The sequence below is a fragment of the Miniopterus schreibersii genome (genome assembly GCF_964146895.1).
Source record: "Miniopterus schreibersii genome assembly, chromosome: 2".
Taxonomy (NCBI): domain Eukaryota; kingdom Metazoa; phylum Chordata; class Mammalia; order Chiroptera; family Miniopteridae; genus Miniopterus; species Miniopterus schreibersii.
The window spans coordinates 178,953,691-178,978,537 of record NC_138102.1 but is presented as its reverse complement, the minus strand read 5'-3'; the positions used below and the strand labels follow the sequence as shown (position 1 = coordinate 178,978,537).

The following is a 24,847-nucleotide window of genomic DNA, read 5'->3' as shown; positions in this document are numbered from 1 at the left end:
CTCTCTGCATGGGTTTCCCTTCCCTTCATTTCAGAGCAGCACTTTCTGAATTTACATATCTTTATTGTCCCCTTCCCTCCCATGTGACCCAACAGGGCTGGCACTTGGCCTCATTCACCTCTGTGTTCTTGGCACCTAGACCCACGCCTGGTGTGCAGTTGGCACTCTGCGGATACCATACACAGGAAAGAATAAATGACCTGGCAACTTTAGCCGTGAACAGGGCCACTAGCCCTGAAGTCATGCTGGTTTCCTGGGGTTGCCAGCCCCGAGTGAGGGAGTGACTGACCCATCATTGCCAGGGAGCTCTCTCTGACCACCAGGAGCTGCTGACTGCAGCCATGCAGGGACCAGCTGATAAAGGTGCATATTATGAAAAAGAGGGTCACAGAACCCAGGTGCGTTAGGGGCCTTCCTCCAACACATGGAGTCAAGCACAAAATTCAGCTTGGGGCTCCAGACACTGGTGGTCCAGTGTGGAGCTGCTGGCAGTCAGCCAGAAGTGGGCTAGGAAGGGGCCTCGATGCGATCTGCTGTCATGAGCGCTGACTGAAGAGGTGGCAGGCCCGGCAAGATAAAGCCAGTGGACATTTAGACCAGAGTCAAAGTCCCCAGCACCTGGCCACCTCCGCGTGATCTAGGCAGTGTAAGACGGGGTGCTGGTGTCCACGTGGACGTAGGGGAAGGGGCCCAGCGACAGCGGAGCATGAACTTTGGCTTCTTCCCAATTTTGAGTAAGAGCAGCCTCTGGGCAGGGCTGGCAAGCTCCACCCCCTCAGCACAGGGCCACCCGCCCAGTAACAGAGCAAGGCCAGATCACGGCCAGGAGACCCTTCCTTGTTAAGACCAGAGCCTTCTGTGGCTGGGCTAACACACAGCTGACGCGGACACAGGCGGTAACCCTCCAGTTTGGGCCAGCTGAGTGAGGTATGGCTGGAGGGCAAGGGCCCAGGTGCTACCATCTCCCCAAAATCGGTCAGACCAGGCCAACTGCTGGCTGCCCAGGGGAGAATGGGAGAGCTGCTCTCCCAACAGAAAAGAAGGTGGCTGAAGTTGGGGATATGGGTGACTTAGATTCAGCCGTTGCCTTCCTCCAGGCCTAGCTCATCTGGAAGCTTTGAAACGGGCTAGACAATGAGCCCCCTCCTTCTGTTTAGGGGAAGGACGAGCCCAGGCTCCCACTGTACCTGCCCCAAGCTGCTTTCTCTGCCCCTACTACCCCTGGAGGGCTGGCTAGTCCAGGTCTCCTGTGTGCCCAGCTCCAGGCCACACCTCAAACTCAGGTCTACCAGACCACTGCTGATGGGGGCTGGGGGTTGCCCAGAGAGGACCCAGGCCACACTCCAGCCTAGCTGCTCTGGACCCCGACATTCTGACTTCTGCTCTTCTCTATGGGTTGACCTTTCAGGCAGGTTAATCGCCCAGCCCCACACCAGTCCCCCTCCCTTCTGCCACTGAGGGCTGGGCCAGGAGGTGCCAACATGCCTCACACAGTGAGTCTCGGAAATTCCAGACCCAAAAAGGTGGTACCCAAGACCCGGGGCCCTCCGGCTGCCAGGGGTGAGATGAGAACCGACGTCCTGTGCCTGACTTGACCTAGCTCCTTCAGCTGTGAGCCAAGACCTCCCATCAGCCTCAGTGTTGTCACCTGACAGTGAGGACCATGCACTGGGGCACAAGGAGTTGCCCGGAACATGACAGACACCTGCACCTACGCTCCGAGTTGGGCAGCTTAAATGATAGTGTCACAGCCTCAGCGTCTGAGATGAGCTGGTAACTGCTTTGCCCAGGGCTGTTGTGATGGCTCCATGAGCCCACATATTGCCTCATCTAGTGCCTCGCACCTGCGCTCAGACAGCATGGTGGTCTCCTCCCTGCAGGAGCACCTCCCCAGGACCAACACCAAGCTCCCAACTCTAACTGATGTGCTGCCGCTGCTGGGCAGGAGCAGGCCCGAGGGGGGCAGCAGTGCGCAGGTGCCCTGAGCACGTAGGACGTCACTCAGAGGGATAGCAATAGGGTCTCCTGGAAGGCAAATCATAGCTGAGCCTGTGTGTGAGGCAAGAGGGGGCTGCACCTGTCTGTACCTGATGCCAGGTATTGCTGGGTGCTCAGTCCTGCTGCTCTGCCTGTACCATCTGCAGGTGCCACCCTTGGCCCGGGTGCCAAAGTTGTCCCTGCCCCTGATGAGACCAAGAAGTCGCTTCCCACTTGGAGACTGAACGCTGCTAGCAGGGTGGTTTTCTACCTTTAATTGGGGACAGAAAAGGCACCTCTCCCAGTACAAGAGGATCAGCCAACAGGTGGGTGGGCCCATGTCCAGCAGGCTGGAAGAAGAAGGGTGGGGGGAGAAGGCAGTGGAGGAGATTGTGGGGCCGCAGGTGCTCCAGGCATGGCCCGAGGTGTCCCCTGCAGTCCGGGGCTGGGGCGCTGGAGCCCTACCATGTGCAGCTTCGTACCTGGACAGTGTGCAGCTGAGCAGAGGGCCACATACCCTGCCCACAACAGCTGGGCAGAGTTTCCAGGCTCCATGAGGCCAGGGCCAGGGAAGGGACCAGAGGCTGCAACAGAAGTTTCTGTTTCCAGCTTCCAGCCAGACTGTGGCTGGCAGTGTGGGCTCTGGAGGGCTCCTCTGGGGGTGGGTCCAGGGATGGGTCACCCAGGGCAGGAGTCACCCGGGGCAACCAAGCAGCAGCCTGTCTTCCAGGCCATCCAGATCTCAGCAAAGTCAGAGTGGTCGGCTGGGGTGGGGAAGGAGGCAGGAGTGGCCAGGGTCCCAACAAAGAACTGACTTGTTCACTCGATTCACCTACTGCCTTCCCACACCCCAAACATGGCCCAGCCTCGAGGAGGAGAGAAGGGGGTAACAAGCCACTCCAAAGCAGCCTTAACACCAAGGGACGGGAAGAGGCCCCAGCCAGGAGGGTGGCAGCAACTGGGCTCGGGCTGCAGGGTGCCAGCCCCGCTCACAAGGCAAACAGCATGTCGTCGTCTTTCTCCTGGGTCTTCTTTCGAGGGGTGCTGCCAGGACGGGGCCCTGGGGGTCCCTCGGCTGAGGGACTGGAGAGGCTGGGCAACCGATCAGCCACTTTGGCCCGTTCTTCCAGGAACTTGTCAAACTCTGGAGAAATGGGAGAGAGAGGCTGGGGGTGGGCTCCCAGGCATGAATAGGGGATGTGGGTGGGTGGGCAGGGCCAGGGCCTCTTACCTTCACTGGTGACGCCCTTGGGCTCCTCCACACTGTTCCCCTGAGAAAGCAGAAGGCAGAGGTTAGCTGGGCAAGGTGAGGTGGAACGGGGCTGGGCGTGGCAGGGCTCTGGTTGCTGAACTAGTGATCCAGGCGCAAGCTGCGGGCCAAGGACTGGAACCTCTTCCTCAGTCACTGGACTTGGGTGTCACAAGGCTTCTCCGAGCCTGGGTGTTCTGCTTGGTGAAAGTCATAGGGCTGTCGGAAAGCTAAGAGGGAAAACTACAGGCGGAGTACTGAGCACAAGGCGTGGTGCCAGTGGGGCCTCAATGAATGCTACTTCCTTTCCTTCCAGTGTCCAGAGGGGTGGACAGACTCACCCCCATGGCAGGAGACAGGCCAGATATGCTCAGGTCGGGAGCTGGGGAGGGGGAAGCCTCTGCCACAGGACAGAACGATGGACCCTCCCCTGACCTCGGGTAGCAACACGGTCTTGGAGGCTTGCAGAGGCAGCCCCTGGGCCTGGAAGTGCCCAGGCACTTTGCTCTTGGCCCCTGCCCACCTCCTCCTAAACACTGCACCCCTCGGCTGCTTATCAGTCTCCTGATATGGGCTGAGTGGCCGAGGTCTCCCTGAGCCTCTGCAGGTGCAGAGCTCAGCGCTGTCATGGCTCCTTGGCTGCCCTCAGTGGCACCCTTGGGGACCTCACAGGCCCTTCTCTAACGGGAAGTGCCTAGGATGTGGCAGGCAGCTGGCAGGAGATACTTCCAGCTGCTGAGGTGTCCCATAGTAATGCTCCCCTTGTCACCCACTCGCTGTTTCCCCACCCCCATGACCAGCCACTTCATGAAAAAACAGGAGCTCCGTGGGCAAGGTGGGCAAGGAGTGGGTCCGAGCCTTTGCTTCTGGGCTGGGCGGGCCCTGACTTACCACGTCAGTGGACAGCCACTGCTCAATGTCCTCCATGAGGCAGGCCTGGGTGATGGGGATCTGGAAGGCAGGGAGGAGAGTGAGGCAGGGAGGGGCCACAAGGCACAAGCCCCATCAGCTAGGTGGCCGGGGCAGTCACACACACCTGAGCCTCTTCACTTATGAAATGGGGTCAGACCTGTCCCGCCCCATTCTGGCATCCCCTCCAAGACAGCTCCTGCCCAGCTGCCTTGGACGCACAATTCTGCCCACGGTGCTGGGCTGTGGCAAGGGGGATGCAGGGCCAGTGGGCTAAACGGGGGCCAAGGAGTGGGCTCCAGGGAGCTGGAACAAGGCCAGGAGAAAATGGACAAGTGTTCAGACACCAAGGATGTGGGTGGGGCTCAGCCTGCAGGGGGAGGGCTTCTGCATAGGCCCAGCGAGGGGCTGCGCACAGGTGCTCAGGGGCATTTGGCAGGAGAAGGCATGGCACCCAGGGAAGGGGCCAGCCATCAGGGTTGGGGTGGGGACACGACAAGGGGCTGTCGGGTTATCTCCCTGCACATCCAGACTCAGTTCACGGTGGAAAGGCCGGAGTGGAGGGAAGTGCAAGATGACCTGAAAAGGCTAGGCTGGGGACTGAGAGGGGCTGAGGCTGTGCACGGGGACATTTCACTTCGGCTCTGCCACAAAGGCTCCGCACAGGGGCTGCAGGCTGGGCTGGGGCATGGGCTTCCTTCTCTGAACGCTTCCTCAGTGGAAGAATCCGACTGGAAGTTCCGGACAGAATCTGGAGTCAGACACTGCAGTGTGGCCCAGCCCCATAAAACAGCATGACTTTGGGCAGGTTACTTCACTTCTCTGAACTTCACTTCGGTCATCTTCACAGTGGGTAACAACAGTACCTAGTGTCCGGTTTGCTGTGAGGACTGAATGAGATGGCTGCAAAGAGCTTAGCACAGGGCCTGGCAGAGCAGATGCTCAAGAAACGCTAGTGGCCAGTTAGCTACTTTGGGAAAGGGGGAGAGTGAGTCTCCGACCAAGACAATTCGATCCCCACGCTCTGTCTCCAGCACCTGAGGCCCCGAGTGGGTAGCAGGAAGCCCAGAAAAGAAGGAGGAGCCGCTTTCCCAGCGGCCCCAGCGGCCCCAGTAGCAGCAGCCTGTGCTCTGGGCTGCCCACACCAGCTCCCTCTTCCAATCAGCTCTCTGCTGGGACTCTGCTCAGAACTAGGTGAGCCCGGTCACCTCCCAGCTGCCAGAGGGGATGCCTGGGCCTTGCTTCTGAGTCAGGAGCCAGAAGTGGGCACCAAGAGGCTGCGAAGCAGGACTGGAGGGAGCAGGACCATATGGACTACTGGGCTCGGCCCAGCAGGCCCTTGGCTGCCCAGGAAATCCTGGTGCCCCTCGCTCTCCTCCGGGTCTAATGGTCTGACTCCCTCTAAAAATAACACACGTGGGAGCCCTGCAAATGACAGCCCCAGCTCTCCAGGTGGCCCTCCTCACCATGCCTTGTCTCACCATCCAGTCACTGAGGCTCTTCTCACTGCCACCTCCCATCTGGTGAGAAAGGGTCATGCTGAGGGAGGTGGGAAGGACAGGCCCAGGGACACTGGTGGCCTGGCAGCCTTCTCCAACAGGGATGCTCCCTGCAGGCGGGGACATCTGCTACCACCTTAGACCTGTGTGTGTGTGTGTGCATGTGCGTGCATGCTCACGCAGGCATGTGGTGGGTGTAGGAGCAGGTAAAAGAGGATAGGAAGCAGCAGAGGGTGCCTCACTGTGGGGTGAACCACACAGCCCTGGGCCCCCAGAACCCTGAATGGGCTGGCAATGCTTCTCCATGCTTTCCACAAAGAACCTGGAGGGTGGGCCTGGGCAATCCCAGGATGGCTGAGTAGGGAGCCACTAGCCAGCTGGCTTTCAGAGGATTCTGATGGGCATCTCAGGCTTAACATTGGCTTACTCAGTCCCCTCATGTTTACTGATGCAAACAAGAGGTTCCTTGTGCCCCAGAGAAGATTGGTGGGCGAGGGAGACAAGAGTCCTGCCTCCCCACCCTGGGCAGACTCCATATGGGGCCTGGCAAACACCTCCACACGTCACAGGGCGTGTGCACAAGGGGCAGACACTGGCTGCCACAGAGCTGGCCCTGGATTCCATTCTGTACCTGGCTGCCTGGAATCACGTTCTGACCGTTCAGTGAAAGTCTTACCACCTGCGAGACTCAAGCACCTTGGAGCAGGGGCTTACTGACATGGTTTTAAGCAAGTCATACTCAGATCTGGTGGAAGTGGCTCAAATCTCTCAAATTATCGGAGATGAACGAGCTATCATTTATCAGTTTTTGTGTGTCTTTTCTCCCCGCGGCTCTGAGGTGGTACAGGAGTAGGAGGCCTGGGTTCTAGTTCTTGGGGTGCCCCCATGTTTGCTGTGTGCCCCTGGGCAGGTGACACCTGTCTCTGGGCTGCAGCTCCCTCATCTGGAACAGGAAGAGTTGGCTGGGATTGCTGCCCGCTGGGCTGTGGAGTCAGTCCCTGCCCATGAGAGGCCAGGTGGCTCGAGAGGAAGTGCTTCTGGCCGGCTTCCAGAGAGCCCGGATTCATTTGGATTCCCAGAGCCAGAATGACGGGCCTTGGAAATGGAGGGCTGAGCAGGGGCGCGTTCTCTGCTCCTTGGAGTTTCACAGGCCCTCTGGGGTCCTTGTTACCAGCACTGGCTTCGGAGTTAGACAGACCAACAGGTGTGTGACCCAGGGCAAGCTACATCCTACTTCTGAACCCTGGTGTTCTCCTAAGTGAAAAACCACACAGCAGTACTAAGATGAAATCCTTCACTCTGGGCCAGGACCATGCGAAGGATGTTACAGCTGTGGTATCACTTAACCTCTCTCTGGGACTGTTTTCTCTTGGGTGAAAAGAATTAACAACAAACCTTAAAGGTCTGTGTGGTGAGTTGGTAAGGGGGATGTAGAAAGCTTGGCACAGGGCCTGGCACAGAGTGCAGGCTCGACGAACTGCTTACAAAGAAAAATGAAGGGAGGCTCTGGGGGTGACAGGTAACAATGCACACAGGGGGCACCTGATTACCCCGCTGGCTCTGCCTCCAGTGCTCCAGGTCTTGCCCTGTCCTGACTTGGGAATGCCTCCTGAGATGCTGGTATGTCTCTGGGAATTAGCCAGGACTCTACCTCCCCCCCACATCCCATGGCCTGGGAGGCTTTCACAGCCTCCTCACTGCTCTCCCAGCTTCCACTCAGTCCTTCTAAAATGGAAGTCAGGTGGATGTCCCCCTCTGCTCAAGACCGTCCACAGCTTCCTCCTCACGCAGAATAAACCCACAGTCCTCCCAGGTGCCCTGAAGATCTTTGGTCCCTGCTGCTGCTCAGGCTTTGTCTCCTACTAGCCAGCCCCACCCCAGCCTCAGAAACCCTGTGTCACCAACCCTCTCCTCTGCTGGTCACGTCACTGCTCCTGCCCCTCCAACCCCCGGGTCCTGCAGTTTCCAACCACCTCCCAAGGAACAACTCTGTCCACTTACTGGGGCAGAATTCTCCGTGTCTGGATGGTGCCCAGAAACACACTCAAAGGTATGAGAAGTGTGCTTGGAGTTGTGGCCAAGGGGTGGGGTCACCCAAAGAGTATGCTCAGTGCTGGCCCTGACTGTCATTCAACACATAGCCAGCAATTAAATGGAACTAAGAGGATGCCCAGCCCAGCCAGCATGGCTCAGCGGTTGAGCAATGACCTATGATCCAGGAGATCCTGGTTTGATTCCTGGTCAGGGCATATGCCCGGGTTGCAGGCTCGCTCCCCAGTAGGGGGCATGCAGGAGACAGCTGATCAATGACTCTCTCATCATTGATGTTTCTCCCTCTCTCCCTCTCCCCTTCTCTGAAATCAATAAAGACATATTTTAAAAAAAAAAAAAAATGCCCGGGGTGGCTCCCTGGGGCTGTAGGGTGGGAAGGCAGGCAGGGAGCTAGGAGCAAATGCAAGGCTGTGAGGGGCATGGCTGGCGCTGCAGCTCTTGTTCTCTGGTCCCTTTCTGCCCACACTTCTGCAAGTAACATGTCTCTAGAGAGGCTCTGAGGTAGAGTTCTGACTGAGCTCTCAGTCTGTGCCAAGCACCTTAAATACACACCCTCACGCATCCGATTATAAACCATGTGGGCACAACAGTAAGCTTCAGCACACAGGAAGAAAGGGAGGGCCAGGAAGGGTAGTCACCTGCCTAAGGACACAGCTGGTGAGGGTGGGGACCCAGGCTGCTAGACTCCAGCGCCATCTCACTCAGGTCTGAGCCTTTGTTCTAACCCTCCTCGCTGTGTGAACTTGGGCAGATGACTTTACCCCTAAGTCTTCTCAGCTGTGAAATGGGAATATGTACTCACACTGGCTACAAAGGGCCAATAGGAGCAGCACAGGAGGAGAGGGTGGAGGGCAGGCCATGCCAGTGCCCGGCACATGGGGGACCCAGGGGGCAAGCACTCCCTGCTTCCTTCTGGGCCCTCTGCTCACCACTCCCGTGCTCTGCTGCCGGGCGTCCAGGGCTCCAGCTAGGCCATCCGTAGCTTGGGGGTCTTCGTATTTTACCCTGAAACACAGGGGCCACCATGGCCATTAGGTGCTGCCCTTGCTGCGCCAGGCGTGCTAGCTGATGTGACGATGGAAGGGGATGGGCAGGGATGAGCTGGACTCACATTCGGTGTAGACCTGGGTTGGGCCTGGGCAGGGCTGGCTCAAGGAAGGGTTTCGACCTGCAGGCCTGCCTGGGGTGGTGGAAAGGACCCCACTTCCTGCCCTGGGAACTGGAACCAGGGGTATGATTGCATGGCAGGCGGCGTGGCTGGGGGAGGGTGGGTGTTGCTGGGTAATGACAGAACAAGATCACCAATGGCTGTCACCAGATTTGGCCCAATTCCAGGGCTGAGGAATAGGGCCAATGACCCCATGCTCATGGAGAATTCCCTATCTCCAGACCCTTTTTGAGCAGCTCCCATTTGATAATTTTACAAGTAGTGGTTCTGTGTAAGGCTGTGTTTGAATGGGGGGGATTCCCCTCTGCCACCAAGAGGTGCCTTCTGGTGCTGGCTCTCCATGAACGCCCCTTCCCCCAGCCCTCCAGTCTGGCAGCAGGTGGAGGGTGTTTCTAACCATCCTCTGGGGATGCCAGCCAGCCGGGCAGTGGCTGGGGGAGGGACAGGGGCTGGCACTACAGCTCCCAGGGAGAGGAGGGCAGGGAAGGAGGTATTTGGTGGGTTTGAGGTGAAGTCTCAGGGGGAGTAAGAGAATAAACCAAGAGAAGGAGGAAAAACCTAGGCTATGGAGGGGGCTTGGGTGTCTCCCCTGACTGCTGCAGAGGGGATGATATCCAGGGGAGGCAGCCCTGATGCTTCAAAAGAACCCCTGTTCTCGCTCTGAACCACCAGCAGAGAGGAGGTGAGACCTCAGCACTGGGTCTGTCCAGCACTGAGGCAAAGAAGTGAGCCTGAGTCCCAGGTGCAAAGGGAAATCCCTACACAGGGAGGGATGAGGGATCTTCCTCCAGGTGTGGGCAGGGTGTGGGACAGGGGAGCACCCACACTCTGCAGAAGTCAGGGCTGTACCAGCCCCAGGCTTTGGGAATTGGAACCCTGTTTCGTTGAACTCCTGCAATGCCCATTCACTCTCCTGGGAATGGGGCAGGCTGGTACTTAAAGGGGCCTCTTGAATAAGCTCCTCAAATTCCCATGTAGCCAATCTGAAGAACACTGCTGTCCACTGCCTCCCACAGGATGGCAGTCAGCCAAAGCAGCGCGGTGACGAGCCAGTGCATCCCCCGGCTGCACAGCTCTCGTTCACAGCAAGGGGGCTGGGGACCATCTGCGGGCCTTGCTGGAGCCAAGGTGAGAGTTGGGGTGGCGGGTGGTGTGCTCACGCCCTTAGTGCCCCTGGCTAAATCTGGGCTTCCAGCGGAGGTGAGGAGTAAGTGATGCCAAAGATTGCGCAATGCATCCTGGCCCAGGGAGGCTGCTCACTCAGGGTGCAGAGGAATCATGCTGCTGTCCCTGTGCCTAAGACAGGCAGGTGCCTCGAGGACAAAGCAGAATAAGGCACGTCTGGCCCTAGGAACACACAGAAACCAAAGCTTCCCTTCTCTCCAAAGAACTGTTGTTCCATCCTAACTACTCCCATCACCTCCCTCTCCCTCTCCCTCTCCCTCTCTCACACACACACACCCCTCGGCCATCCCTAGGGGCCATTCCTGTAGCAGTGGAGGGCCTAGCATACCCGCTGGAGGACAACCTCACGGGCCAGACAGGCTGCAGACCTGGGCCAGGTGTGGTCCCATGGCCAGCGCAGGAGGCGGGGCTGCTCCTCAGATGGTCCCTGGTGAGGCTGCTGGCCAGGGGCTGGACCTGGGGCCACTTAGGGTGACACAGCAGCATGGGGAGCAAGTGGACTGTGTCCCCAGAACAATGATGTGGAAGAAGTGGAGGAAGAGCCTCCCTGCTTCTGGCAAAGCCTGGCTAAGGTGCCGCTGACCTGGCTTGCCCAGATGCCCCACCGCTCTCCTTGGTGCCCCGAGTGGAAGGGCCTGGTCAGGTGAGAGGCTGAACAGAAACAGAAGGGCTGACAAAGTGCTGGCTTCCCAGCAAGCGGAGGCAGAGCCAGCACAGTTTGGAGGGAGGCGTGGGCCAGCTACCAGGTAGAAAGAACAGGCCTGGGAGGATTCAAGAGTCCCAGGGGAAGGGCAAGGTGAGGAGTCCAAAGGCAAGCAGGTGACCAGGGTTAAAGACCCAGCTGGAGCAGAAGGGAGGGAGCCAGGCAGGAGAACAAAGGAAAGAGGAACTCTAAGCTAGGGCACATTCCTGTCCCCTACAGGGCACTTTCTGCTGTGGAGGAAACCAATCCTGGGGCCTGCAGGAGAACCCAGGACCTGAGAAGGTACATGATGCTGTTTTAGACCACCTGCCCTACCCCTGGTGTCTCATGCTCTCTCCTGGCTTTGAGCCTCTGCACATGCTCTCCCCACGACCTGAAATGGCCATCTTGGCCCCCCCACTCTGCTGTCCAGGCTGCAGTACCTGGCGCACCCCTCCAGGACAGCACTTAGCGCTGCATGGCAGTGGTCTGTGTGCACATCTCTTCCTGAGACTGCAGGCCTTGGAGAGGATGCTCTGGTGTGCTTTTCTCTGTCCCTCAGGGCCTCACTCCAGTAACAGCAAACCTCAGCCAGGCTGGCGAGCTGGGCCAGGGGCTCTCTGGCATGGCCACTGTGCTGCCTGCTGGGGCCTACTGGGGCAAACCACCCTCCTGGCTGTTAAGTTCCACTGGACTCATTAGCTTCTGTCTGTGCAGCAGCCTCACAGTACCTCTAACTCCATGGCAACCGTGAGCCACTGGTCCCAGAGCACCTAGGCCTGAGACTATAGATTCTGCCTGAATAATGATGTGGCTCGTGGCTCATGAGCTCTCCTTTTCCCAGAGCTGGGTATGGTCAGTGGGCAGGACTGTGGACAACCCATGGGCCCAGGCAGGCCACACCTGAATTTGCCAGTGTGGAGAGGGTAGCTCTGGGCCTTTTGGAGGCCCATAGGCAGTTTCCAAAGACACCAGAATGACCACTAGGGAGCTAAGGGGTCCACTGGGAAGGTTCCTTAATCCAGAGCTTTCCTCAACTCTCTGTTCTGGCTAGCTCAGCTCTGACTTGGGGTTATAAGCATGGGACTGATGACTAGCCTCAGCACACTGCTTCCCTGACACGCCTAAACGGAATCCATCATGGGAAGCTGAGGCAAGGGGCTGGCCATGTGCCCTGACTGCTGAAAGCGCCTCCCTGGAAATGGACAGTTCCCATGAAAGGACAGGACCCCAGCTCTCGTGCTGAATGGGCAGACCTGAGTGGGGTGATAGGGACTGTGGAATGACAGAAATGACTGGACAAGCCCCTGAGGTATTATCAGGAACCTCCTGCCTGCCCCAGAGGGCTTGGTGCACTGTGTATAGTGCAGTGGGGACCCAAGTCGGGTTGGAGACACTGTTCTCGAACCAGACAGACCTGGGTTCCCAACATAGGAAGCCAATTAGCTGCCTGACCTGAGGCAAGTGACGCAGCCTCACGATGCCTCGGTTTCCTCACTTGATCGGATTATATGATTCTGGCACACGGCTGGTCATCAACCTATAGGTGGTCCTTCCCATCCAGCTCTGCCTGTGGGGTACTCAGTCTGCCACCTGGCCCAAGGCTCTGCATCATGCAGGACTGACTTAGGGGGAAGGAACTCTGCCATCCTGAGGGGGACAAGCAGGGGGCTGTGCGCTTTTTGACAGGGTGTGCCCACCAACAAACAGGTTCAGAGACCTGGAGAGAATCTCTTCTGATACAAAGCGGCCCAAACTGCAGGGGCTCAGGGTGAGCCAGCCACTCACTCTTTCCGTTGGTCAGCCAGCGAGCTGCCCCGTGTCAGTGCAAACATGTCAAACTCATCTTCCAGCCGGCCAGAGGTCTCCAGAGACTGCAGGCCAGCTCTCACACTGCTGGAACCCAGGTCTGCGGGGACAGAAGGGCCATGTTAGATTCCGCCCAGATGTCTGTGTATGCACTGTGGCCAAGCTGCTCCCTGCCCAGCCCAGGGCTGATTCTTGATAAGCAGCACAGAGTGGGGGGACACGGGGCAGGATGTATGAATAGATCTGGCCACCTGCTGGCTGAGGGACCATGGGCACAGTCACCTCCTCACTCGGAATGATTTCCTAGGGTGGGGCATGAAGCAGGCAGTCAGTATTATTAAAACCAATCACAGTGATATGCCAACAATTTGATTGCTAACACGTGCCTAGAGTGCACTCTGGGCCTGGCCCAAGCCTGGTTCATGCCCGAGCTCATTCAGTCCTTATGACTGCCTGTGAGGAAGGGCCCATTCCTGCCCATTACCGAGGAGAAAAGAGGGACACAGGACATTCCAGTGACTGCCCATGCTCACCCAGGTGACTTAGGCCAAGGAGAATTTAGAGTCTAGGGGCAATCTCAGAACAATGGGACTTCTGAGACCTGACAGGGCTCAGCTGTCGTGAAGGGCTGTGAGGAAGAGGCCCATGTGTTTTGTCCTGGATGTTCAACCTTGTGGCAAGATTCAAACTGGGACCCCGTGAAATGGAGTCTAGGCTGACGTTCTGCTGTTGGTGCTCCAGCTCCAACTGGACAGCACCCCCAGAACTGCAGGGGTGCCCCATACTCACTCATTCCTGCCAGCTGGGACGAGAGGCCACCAGTGGCTGCCGGGTCAGGGCCCATGTCAATGAGGTCAGCTGCTGCCGTGTCAGCCTCACTTGGGGCCTGGGGGGAAGGGAGATGCCACCATCATCCCCCATCCGTAGCCTCACTCCCCTCTGCTTGAAGCACTGGTGCCTGCCTGAGGAGCTGTCACCTGGGCCCTGACAGCTATGCTTTAGGAGTTTTTCTTTCTCCCCATGGCCTCTAGCTCTGCTGCTCCCTCTGGGAGGGTGCGAAGACCCTTGGGCATTAGCTGGTGGCAGAGCCTTAAAGGGACAGTAGCATAAAAAGTTAGAAGGGGAACTTTCTAGGAGCCTAGATAAGATGGATGTCCTGTTCAGTATATGAGGGACAGGTGGAGGTGAGCAAAGCCCTTCTCCCTGTAAACAAGGGCATGGTCTAGGCACAGGAAAGAAGCTGCTTACCTTGGTGGTCTGGCCTGTCCGGAACCGCTCAAACCTACAAGACAGAAAGAGCCGAGTTAGGGAGACAGGCTGAGAGAGGCCCCTGAGCACAGCCCACGCAGAGCTCACTGTGGACTCAGCATCAATGCAGTGGGTCAGTCAGGGTGACGACACATCTTGTTTGTCCCAGACAGACCGGGTGATGCCTGATGTCCCCAGGGAATTATTAACAGTGCCTCTTTCACTTGCAAAGGTGTCCTAATTTGTATTATCAATGATCTGGTCACTCCAGTCATGACCAGCATTAGACAAACGGACAGGGATAGACTAGAGGAGAAATGGGAATTCGTGGCAAACGGCAGAGGTAAGGCTGTCGTGTGGAACTTGCTCAGTGATGTACTTATCCAGAATATTGGGGGGGAGGGGCAGTGGAAGCGTATCTGTGTGTGCCAGTGACTCTCCATGGTGGTGCAAAAAAGACACACATCCTTACACTGCACTGACCCACTGGCCCACCCTCAGACAGGCCAGGCATGGGGGAAGGGACATCAAGAAGACCTTGGTCTAGAGTCTGTTCAAGTCCTGGCCCTGTCATGTGTTCACTGTGTGACTGTGGGTAAACATCACTTCTGAACTTCAGTCTCCTTGTCTATTAAAAAGGGGGTGACAGCGGGACCTGCCTACCAGATGTGAGGATCAAGCAGACACTGAGTATGAGTGACCATGAACGGGAAGCACCATCAGGCAAACGCCAGGCCTGATGACAGTGGGTGCAGAGGGGTTTGTCACCCCCAGATTGGGTCCTTGGGCCACCTCACAACCTACACCCCAAAATGGCAGGCAGGGGATCCTTTTATTCCACTGGGCCAACGAGCAGGAGAGGCCAGCAGATGTGGCCTGTAGCAGCCCCACCCACTCTCAACTGACTCAGAATCACTCGGAGTGTGTCTGCTGATGGCCAAGGATATGAAATGAGTGAGGGGAGGAGGTGGGAAAAACCGGCACCCAGGGTGACACCCTGACCAATCCGCGCTTTACAGACATCACTGCGCGGACTCTTTTACCCACGGCGGAGACCACCGTGAGCCTCGTTTTACAGATATGGAGAAGTGTAGGGATTGTCGCTTCTGCAGGCCCACCACTCCTGTTCTTTTGTAGTAGCACCCAAGTGCTTCTCTGGGGAACTGCTCTGCCCCCCATTTCCTGTGGTCCTGGTGGGACTGCCATCAAGCAGTCCCCTCATTCCCCAACTGGTGGGCACAGCAAAGCTGAGCCAGAGTTTCTCTCGGAGATAGAATGATACAAGGTAAGTAAGCATTTGGATCCACTTATTGCTGGTGACGCCCTGGGGACATGGTCTAGGAGTTTCTGCCCCAGAGACCCCTGAGTTGCCCTAGGATCTGCCTGTTGTTCCTGCTCTGTTGGGAGGCCTTCCTGTTTCACTCTTCATTGGATTCTAAAAGCTATGAGTTTAATAGAGGCTATTCATCTAATCAGCTCTTCTTCTGTTTAAGTCAGCTCGAAATGCTTTGTGTAGCTTGCAGTCAAAGAGCCCTAATTAAGTCAAGTAAATGGTCCAAGGCCCCAGAGCCAGGCCTGCCCTGGCTCTCTGCCACCACCACTGCCCTCTCCGGGGGCTGGATGCAGGGACACAAGTGCAGGGCTAACTCTGGCAAGGAGATGAGAGGTGGGTGGAAGGCCGGGCATGTATGCCCATGCTGGAAGAAGACAGCTGAGGATTCACACATTGGGTAGCCGGCCTGGTGTCTGAGAGGGAGATGAGAGAAGGTCAGCCCGAGTGGGGAGACCAGGAGTACAGGGTGGAAGGGGAGGGGTAAGAGTGGGGCAACTGGCCAGATGCCGGGGGAGGGGTGGGCTACCTTTCATGGCGCAGGAACACGTTGTTGAGATTGTCGTTGACTATGAGCAGCTCCTCTGTCAGCTGCTCATTGGCGATGCGGGGGATGAGCTCCAGGACCCGCTGCTGCATGGCTCGGCACGTCCGGTTGAGCTCCTGCCGAGGAAGCAAGGAAGACAATCACGGTCACTGGACCCAGAGCAAGGCCAACTGAATGGATGGGCTCTGGCCTCTGGGGGGACCTTAGAGAAGGAAGTGGTTTCCAGACTGGACTTCAAGCTCCACAGAACGGCTTCAGGGTTCTACAAGCAAGCCTTTGAATTTCACTTCGGACTGTTCCACGCCAACAATCAACCAAATGCTAAATGCTAACATTTAACCGACACGTTAAAGGCTACCATTTAACCAAATGTTAAAGGTGCTGCTGGTAGACCTGGCTCCGTGCAGACTCCAGGAGGAAGTTCCTGCCGCCTTCTTTGCTTAGTTGAAAAACTGAGGCTGCCAGGTGGCTAGCTGAACAAACTGCAACTTCTCTGGGTGTAAGGGGTTTTTTGTAACCAAAACATAAAAAATGAACTAGATGACTCCAACTATTATCCACAAACCCCAATTTTGAATTTTTGCCTCATGATTCTCACTGACTTATTTTTTTAAATACTTTTATTTAGGAATGATTTTAGATTTACAGAAAAGTTGCCAAGGCAGTACAGAGAATTCCCGTATCCCTCCACCCAACTTCTCCTTAGTCTGGCATTTGTCAAAGCTGGTGCAATGCTAGCAGCTAAACCATAGGCTTTATTCAGGTTTCCCCAGTTTTTCCACTATGCCCCTTTTCTGCTCCAGGATCCCACATTGCATTTAGTCACCGTGTCACCGACGGACTTTCCCCCCTCGCCTGAGGATATGCTCTTTACTGATTTCAGAGAGGAAGGGAGAGAGAGGAAGAGAGGGAAGGAGAAAGAGGGAGAAAGAGATGGAGAGACATCACTTTGTTGCCTCCGGTACGCACCCCGAGGGGGATGAAACTGCAACCTGGGCATGTGCCCTGACGGAGAATTGAGCCACCACCTCGCAGTGTACGGGACGATGCTCCAATGAACTGAGCCACACCAGCTCCGTTTTTTAAATTGTTAACCCTCACTCGAGGATATTTTTTCCATTGATTTTTTAGAGAGTAGAAGGGAGTGGGGAAGGAGAGAGAGAGAGAAACATCGATGTGAGAGACACATCAATTGGATGGCTCCTGCACGCACCTCAACTGGGGCTGGGGCTGGAACCTGCAACCAAGGTATGTGCCCTTGACTAGGAACCAAATCTGTGACCCTTTAGTGCTTTAACCACTTAGTCACACCTGCCAGAGCTCACTGACTGACTTTTAATCAGTAAGTGTTATATATTTAAACTCATTTGAAGAGAAAAAAATTGAAAGCCACATATTATAAGTATTTCATTTGTAGGACCGAATGCTTTTTCGTTCAGGTACCCGCCACCAGGCAGACAGATGCCTGGGTCACGGTGTTGATGTCCAGACGATCATCGGGCTCCAGTGCCTGTGGCCACACACCAGCCCTTTTCTCCTGGAGGCATCATTGAAACTAGACGTTGCCCCAGTACTGATTTTGGTTTTCTGGACCCTGTTACCCACCCACTCCTAGGTCAGGCCTTCTTCTCCTGGGACTTCCCTATCTGCCTTTTGCATGACTTCCAACATCCAGTGGGTCTCCCCTCTCTTCCTCCCATGACCAAGCACACTTACGGCTTTGTTTCTACTACCTTGTCTTCTCAAGAGCAGCAGGTTAGAGCCAGGCCCCAGGTTCAAATCCCAGTTCTAATGCTTACCAGCCATGGGATCCTAGGCACATCACACAACCTCTCTGCCTCAGTTTGCTGACCTGAAAAATGGGGATAAGAGTCCCTACCTCATGGGAGAGGGAGAAGATTAAGTAAGTGGATGTGTACCAAACGTCCACATTACAGCCTGGCATGTGGGAAGTGCTTGATGCATGTGGGCTGTCCCTGTGTCACCTAGCCTGCCTGCTCTAGCAATCGCTCTCACCCATGGGGCCCTGGCTTGGGACACACAAAATTAACTGCACTATAGCAACTCTGCTGCTTCCTAACTCACTCAAGCTTCTCTCATAAGCCCTCACGTAGTCCTCATATTCATGTGTTCTTTCAACTCCAAGCCTCCAACTTTCCTCCTGCCCCGTGAAGGTGAGGACCCCTGAGCATGTACACCAGGGGTCAGCTTGGCTAGACACAACACAGCCCTGCCCTCAAGGAGTGTGAGGCCTAGCGGAGGACAGACATAAAATGAGACACCAAGCACTCTATCTTCTCATGGGTTCTGGTGATTCCTGAGCCTTGGGGTCCCCCAGCTTTCTTGGTGCTTCTATGAACTAACCTCTCTGGGGAAGGTGCCTCTCGCCACACCTAGGTCCTTCTGCTCCAGTGCCCCTCCCTCACCAGCTGGAGATGGGGCTGTGGGAGTATCTCATGACACACAGAGCGAAGACCCATAGCTCCTACCTGCCTCAGCTCCTGAGACCAGCCGCTCTCTCACCTCAAAGTCGGCACTGCTCTTTCACGCCTGCCTGGTAAGCATGGAGTCTGAGAGGCAGGCATCTCACCTAGCAGCTCTTTCTCAATACCATACATTGGGAGCTTACTCTGAACCAGGCACACCTTATTTAACTCTCATGTCAAACTTGTACCATGACGGCTATTGCTGGAGCAACCTTACAGATGAGGAAACTGAGGCAGAGGGGCTATTCTGAATTCCAATCTGATGGGAGTCCAAAGCCCTGGTTTTAACATCTCCCATGGTGACCAAGGAGTTCAGAGTAAGCGTGGAAATTGTAGTGTGGATGGGGAAGGAATGTGGGTGGGGGGCAGATGCGCACTCACCTGTAGCAGCTCCAGGTCTGCAGGCTCTGCCTGGGTGGGCACCAGCTCTGTCAGCATCTCCGACATCACCCTCACGTTTCCACTCACCATCTCCAGCTCGCTGCGCAGCTTTGCAATCTGAAACACATCGTTGGCCCCAGTGAGAGAGGCCAGAGGTCTGAAGCCAATGCTGCTCATAGGGACAGAGCCTGGTGCCACCAACCCTGGGTGCCCAGAGGTGCTGACCTTCAGCACCTTCTCTCAGCCCCCAGGCCATAGCCCTGCACTAACAGGCCGGGGTGGGCTTGCCCCAGCCCCACAGGCCCCCCTCACAGAGGCTCTACCGACCGTTACCATCTCCAAACTGAGAAGCCTGGTACAGGGAGAGGCCGAAAGGAAAGAAGCAGAGGATGGATGCACCAGAGCATGGCTGGAAGGCTCCAGATCTCCTGAGCCCCAGGGCAGCTAACGAGGCCCCAAAGGGCAGTTCCCCCAAGGACAGAGGAGAGTCTGCAGGCCTGCTTCCCTCCTGGGGTGATGGGCTTTACCCTCTCTCCTCCCGTAGGGTGATGGGCTTTCTGCCTTGCTCCTGGTCTGTTTGTTGTTCCTGGTCTACTTTGGTGTCCCAGGCTTGTCTGAGGATGAGTCCCAGTGCCACCCTCATGTTGAGTATGAGACTCAGATGTACTTGTTAAAGGGACGTGAGCAGATTTTCAGTGATCAAAGGTCTGAGGTCTTGGCTCGGGGGGGTCATGGTAAATCAAGCCGCAGTCTCTTCACTTGGGTGAGATGGCAGAGAGCTGGTGTCCTACGCTGTGGCTCTGCAGGTGCTGAGTCTCCTTGTGAGCACTGTGCACACTGGAGGGCCGGGGGGATCAGCATGGAAGTTCCAAAATTAATCTGGCTGAAGAACCCTTTGGTCATGGACATCTCATGAGTCTAGTATTGAGCGGCTTACACCGTGGGAAACACTCATACATTCTAAATTGGGAGACCTAGTGGATTTCAGAATCTGCGATCACTATGTAAACTCACGATGCCTGTGACCGCAACTGTCCTTTACCGACCACCAATTAAGTGCCTGTCGTATAACTTATACTAATTAAATTTGACCACCACCTAACGACACTCCTATCCTTGCCCAGGCTTGGCAGACAAGGACATGGAGCACAGTCACAGGTGGTACATACACCACAGTTCACTGACACCTTCCAAACCCAAAAAATGTTTGATACATTTGGCCTCTTTAATGAGCACTCTTGGTATAAGTGAGTGGAAAAACTACTGCTCACAAACCCAGCAGTCCAAGTCAGATGGGACCCAATTACAACAGTGAGTTACATCACGGGGTGTCTAAAGTCTCTACATGTCCCTGGAGACAATAGGGGCTCTGAAATTAAACAGATGACCCAATTTTGTTTAGTGGGACCTTCTACACTAGACGTAATCAGTTTTCTCCACTTCAGGCAAACTGGTTTAAAATCATAACCAGGAGATATATTTTGGATCACAGGAAATGTTACAGTTTTTATGTACCTTTAATTATTTGTCCAGTTAGGAAAACATTTCTACTTTTCTAGTAATATTTATAACTCTGGGAGGTGATTTTTTTTTTTTAAATCCCCACTCAAGGATATTTTTTCCAATGCTTTTCAGAGATACTGGAAGGGAGAGAGAGAGAGAGAGATAGGAACATCGATGTGAGAGAGACACATAGATTGGTTGCCTCTCGCATGTGCCCTGACCAGGGTCGGGATCGAGCCTACAACCAAGGTACATGTCCTTGGCTGGAATCGAACCCGGAACCCTTCAGTCCTTGGGCCGATGCTCTAACCAATGAGCCAAATTGGCTAGGGTTGGAGGTGATTTTATAAGACATTGAAGTACAGAAGTTTCTCCTTGAACAGGTTGGAGTGTGAAAGGCTGTCCGGTGAGTTTGTTTATAAACCGAAGGTGATACTATCCCAGAGACCAGCTGGCACACTGTGGACAGTCAGGTTTCACTTCTGTTCCATCATATACCTGTGTCTTTTGGTAGCTAAGCTCTTACACTTAGCTGACATGACAGGTTTGAAGTTTGTAAAACACCACAAAGGGAGCACCGTGACAGTGTGAGGCCCTGACCCACACTCCACAGCCAGATGACCAAGCACCCAGCTAATGCTGGTCTGGCTGTGTATGTCCCTTGCAGGGTGAGCAGCTTCAGCACCCCACAAGCTGCCCTGACCAACGGAAGGGCCACTTCGCCTCCAGTTTTAGGAGAAAGAAACTGAGGGACAGGCTGACTAAGCCAATGTGACCCCCAGTCTGAGGAGGGTGATCTTTCAAAGCTACTCACAGGGCCCTGGGCAAACCTAGCCAGGAACACCCCCTGGAATCTTGCACCATGCCTCAAAGCTTCTGGGGCTTCTCGAGAAGCAGCAGGATGCAATGCAAGGGGTTTTTAGAATTACTGTTTGTGTGGATGTTTTAAAACTGTTTTTAGCCAGAACCTCTGCTTGAATGAAATCTCATGCGAGCACCTAAGCAAACCACACAGGGAAAGTGGAGCTGCTGTGGGTAAGGGGCCACCTGGGGGCACTTCCTCTCTCTGGAGCTCCATGAAGAACACAGTTTGGAGAATGGCTGGTGTACAGGACAGAGCCTGCCTGGAGCCAAACAGACTTGAGCTTGAATGCCAGCTTTGTCTCTGATGACCTGTGTGGCTCTGGGCAAATGAATTTCTCTCTCTGAGCCTTATCTTCCAAACAGGAAGAATAATATACACCTGTGGGGCTGCTGTGAGGACCCAGTAGAGGCTCCACTACAGTCATTTTCATTCTGACAGGGAGTCTTCCCTGACATGTGAGAGGGCAAGGCCCTCCATCCAGACTCCTGTGGCTCTAACCTGGGCTCATTTACCTGCTCAGGGGTTGGCGTTATGGGTGTGTCGCTGGGGAGTACAGCTGGGGTGGTCAGCGAAGCTGTGTGCTGGCTGGGGTCCCCCCGATGACTGGCGTCAGTGCCCACAGAATTCTGTCCTGATGGTGTCTCCGAGCTGAACACGGTCTAGAGGGCAAACAACTGCATCAGGGAGGCCTGTAGGGGCCCCAGGAAGCAGCTGCAGAAACCCCTTCTGGTGACTACTCACGCCTCCCCCATTTACTGCTCCTCCCATGAGTCTCCTCACCCTCTGGGGCGTGTGGATGGGCGACAGCATGTCTAGGTCGGTCATTGGGAACTCCAGACCCTTCCTCCGCAGGTCCTCGTAGACGGCGACGACACCTGTCAAATCGGGCGAGCTGCGGAATGCGTCAGCCCAGGACTGAGAGGGGACAAGGGGACATGGCTGGTAACCATTGTTCACTGAAGCCCTTTTAAGCTCACCTACCCACTGCCCAGAGAACAGCAATTTCGTCCCTGACCTGATGATCCTTTGACGCCATCACCCTGACAGCCCCCTCCACAGCAAGGCCTATAGTTAAGTCCCCCCACACTTGAAACATCCAATCAGCAGACAGCGAAGGCAGCTGGGTAGCCCCAAACGAGAAACAGATTGGGGCAGCCTTTCTCCCCGGCCCATCCCGCCCACCCATCTGCCTACACTCACCTGGATGAGGTTGAGCACCTTGTCGTGCACGATGGTGGGTGGGTTGTTCTTGGGCAGGATGGTCCTCACCAGCACGCCCTCCACGAAGTCCTGGCTGGCCACCAGCACATGGAAGCGGTGCCCACAGTTCTTGACACAAGTTTCCAAGACCTGGAGGCCGGGAGGTGCCCATGAGCACCTGTCAGAGGAGGGGAGCACCCAGGGCCCCCAGCCTCGTGCTGCTCATGTCCCAGAGGGCAGCCTGAGAGAAAAAGGGGCTTCCTGTGGCGAGACCCAGGCACATGGAGAAGCTGGGATGCTGCTGCTGCTGGGATTGGGATCTGGGCTGGTTTACTGGGGAGTGGGGATGGGGAGGGCAGAGGGCGGTGTGCTGGTTACAGGCCCCTTGCAAAGTGGCCTCAGTGCCCACAGAATCCTGTCCTGATGCTGTTTCTGAGCTAAATACAGTCTGGAGGGGAGGTGGCTCTCCAGGAGGAAACTAAAGAGAACTTTTAATCAAGTAGTGACCCTGCAGCCCAAGGAAAAGGTGGTGAGCTTCCCTCCTCCTCCTTGCTCTCATTTCCGGCAGGAGTTGCCTTTGCTTTTCAGAGTAGCCAGATTCCCCTGGACATTCTGCTGCTGTCGGGGAGGCTGGCACAGAGCTCTGTCCTGCTCTCCAGCCAAGCCCGCCCTGACAGCCAGGATGCCCACTCATGCCTGGCTCGTCCTGTTGTGGGCAAGGATTGTCCTCAGCTACTGGCATTTGTTTTATGTTCATTTTTCAGGCAGGGCATCTAAGTGCCAATCAGCACCCACTGAGCCTGCCAGGCTCTTTGCCCCTGAGAGGTTGGGTTTACCTGCAGGCCCTCTGCCTCTGGCCCAGGCTCTCCATGGCTGCTTCTGGAGGGATGGGGGCCTCAGTGTACCTGCTCACCAGCCAGTAGGCTGGAGAGACCACCTTAGGGGAAAGGTGTGTTTGTCTGCCAGCAGTGTAGACAGGACAGTGCTTTGTCCATGGACCTTTTCTTCCCAGACCTTGGAAGAGGAGCCCCACGGTGGCTGGGAGTCCTGCTGGGCCTGGAGGAGGCCATTCCCAGTGGACCTTGGACCTCCCATGGCCAGACGCCAGACAGGGCACTCACCGTGAGAGCCAGCATCACCTCGTGGAAGTTCTTATTCCCCGTGATTCTCTTCTTTATTGCTCGAAAGGCATCTTTGGGACTGGGCGGGGGACAAAAGGAAGGACGGGCTGAGGCATGGGCCTCCTGATCCCACACAATGGCTGCTTGCCTGAGATCAGGGGCTCTGGGAAACGGGACGGCTCCCGTGAACCACCTTCCCTGGGTCCTGTCCTTGTGTCCTGTGTGTCCAGGTTCTAATCACACCACACTCTACCTGCCCCACCCAAATCCTCTGGGCAGATCTTGAATAGTATGTAGCAGGGATTCTCAACGTGTGGTCCCCGGATCCCCTGCACCAGAACCTTAGAGGGGAGGAGTGAGTGTTTGTTAAAAATGTAGAACCCTGGACTTCTACTCTCAACCCCCCTGAACCAAACTCTGAGGGGATCTGGGTGCTTACCAAGCCCCAGGGGCCTCTTCTGCAGACTGAAGTTTAAACCCTGTAACTGCAGGCAGAGTCCTAATGCCCCATCCTGCCAGTTCCTCTACTGTCCATCCTTTCCCTCAAGTCTTATTAAGTACCCACATGTGCTGGCCCCATGCTGGGTGCTGGGGACACACTGGTGCAGAGGACCACATGGCCCTACTATCAAAGGTCACACGCTCCAGGGAGCCTGGTGTGAGTGGGAAATGAGCTGTTCCTGGGGTAAGAGCAAGTAGGTGTGGAAGGGGTCAGGGAAGTCCTCTCTGAGGAGGCGGCATTTCAGCTGAGTGAGGACTAGATGGGGATCAGAAAGTTCTGGCATGTGTGCCATTGCTGTGGGCCTTCTGTGTGCCTAGAGCTCTGCTAGGAGCCCAAAGTGGATGACAAGGAGGCCACAACCCAATGGAGGAGTGGACAAGAGACTAAAGGTTAGATAATAAGCTCAGTGAGGTGAGAGTCACGTCTGCTGTGCTCACTGCCGGGTCCCCAGTGCTACATCTGCCCAGACGTAGATGCAAGTGTCCCCTCCTAGCTCCTCAGCAAGCCCATGGAGCACCACAGGGGACACTAGGAGGTGCTCAGCAGCTCTCCTGATTGGCCTTGACTGCGTGATACAATTGCCCACAGCCTATATTGGGCTCGAGCTCCTGCCCACTGCCTGCTCCCAGCCCGCCCTCTAACACAAAGCACAGCCTGCTGAGAGGACCCCTTGAGGGACAACTGGACATCCCAGTGAAAAATGGAGAGGGAAACGAGATCCCGCTCCAACTGCTGATGCTGATTTTCCAGAGCACAGGCTGGCCTGGCTGCACTTCCTGCAGACGGTGGTAGTCACGCGCCTCCCCACCCTTCCTGGAGTTTTCCTGAGGACAGTGGATGAAGCATCCCTGCTCTGCTCTGCTCCCTCCAGGGCCTTGGGCTTACAGCTGGAAGGAATGAAGAGTTTTACCTTTGATGAAGTGACTTGCCCAAGGCCCTCAGCTGGTCAGGGATGGTGAGTCAGAGACCAGGAGCCAGGATGCTATGCCTCCCTCACCCTAAGTGGAAGCTTGGCAGGCTCCTTGGCACTGTGCAGGACACCGTGGCCCACGCACTGAAAATGCTCCCCGAATGCTAACTTGGTTCTGCTTCACTTTCACTGCCCTCCCTGGGATCCCTGACCCCCCCTGATGG

At 55.9% G+C, this 24,847-nt stretch overlaps 1 protein-coding gene across 1 annotated transcript in view; it reads right to left on the bottom strand.

The window, feature by feature from the left end:
- Positions 1 to 2,231: 2,231 nt before the first annotated feature.
- Positions 2,232 to 24,847, bottom strand: part of TOM1 (target of myb1 membrane trafficking protein) — a 40,225-nt gene continuing 17,609 nt past the window's right edge. Inside the window, exons 3-15 of the mRNA XM_081128306.1 lie at positions 23,212 to 23,290; positions 22,091 to 22,240; positions 21,671 to 21,805; positions 21,403 to 21,549; positions 18,523 to 18,639; positions 15,638 to 15,771; positions 13,779 to 13,812; positions 13,320 to 13,416; positions 12,510 to 12,630; positions 8,616 to 8,691; positions 4,118 to 4,177; positions 3,209 to 3,248; positions 2,232 to 3,121 (exon numbers count right to left, since the gene is read on the bottom strand). Coding sequence (XP_080984432.1) covers positions 2,967 to 3,121; positions 3,209 to 3,248; positions 4,118 to 4,177; positions 8,616 to 8,691; positions 12,510 to 12,630; positions 13,320 to 13,416; positions 13,779 to 13,812; positions 15,638 to 15,771; positions 18,523 to 18,639; positions 21,403 to 21,549; positions 21,671 to 21,805; positions 22,091 to 22,240; positions 23,212 to 23,290 — 1,345 coding nt within the window. The 3' untranslated portion in view covers positions 2,232 to 2,966. The remainder of the gene's footprint in view (positions 3,122 to 3,208; positions 3,249 to 4,117; positions 4,178 to 8,615; positions 8,692 to 12,509; positions 12,631 to 13,319; positions 13,417 to 13,778; positions 13,813 to 15,637; positions 15,772 to 18,522; positions 18,640 to 21,402; positions 21,550 to 21,670; positions 21,806 to 22,090; positions 22,241 to 23,211; positions 23,291 to 24,847) is intronic.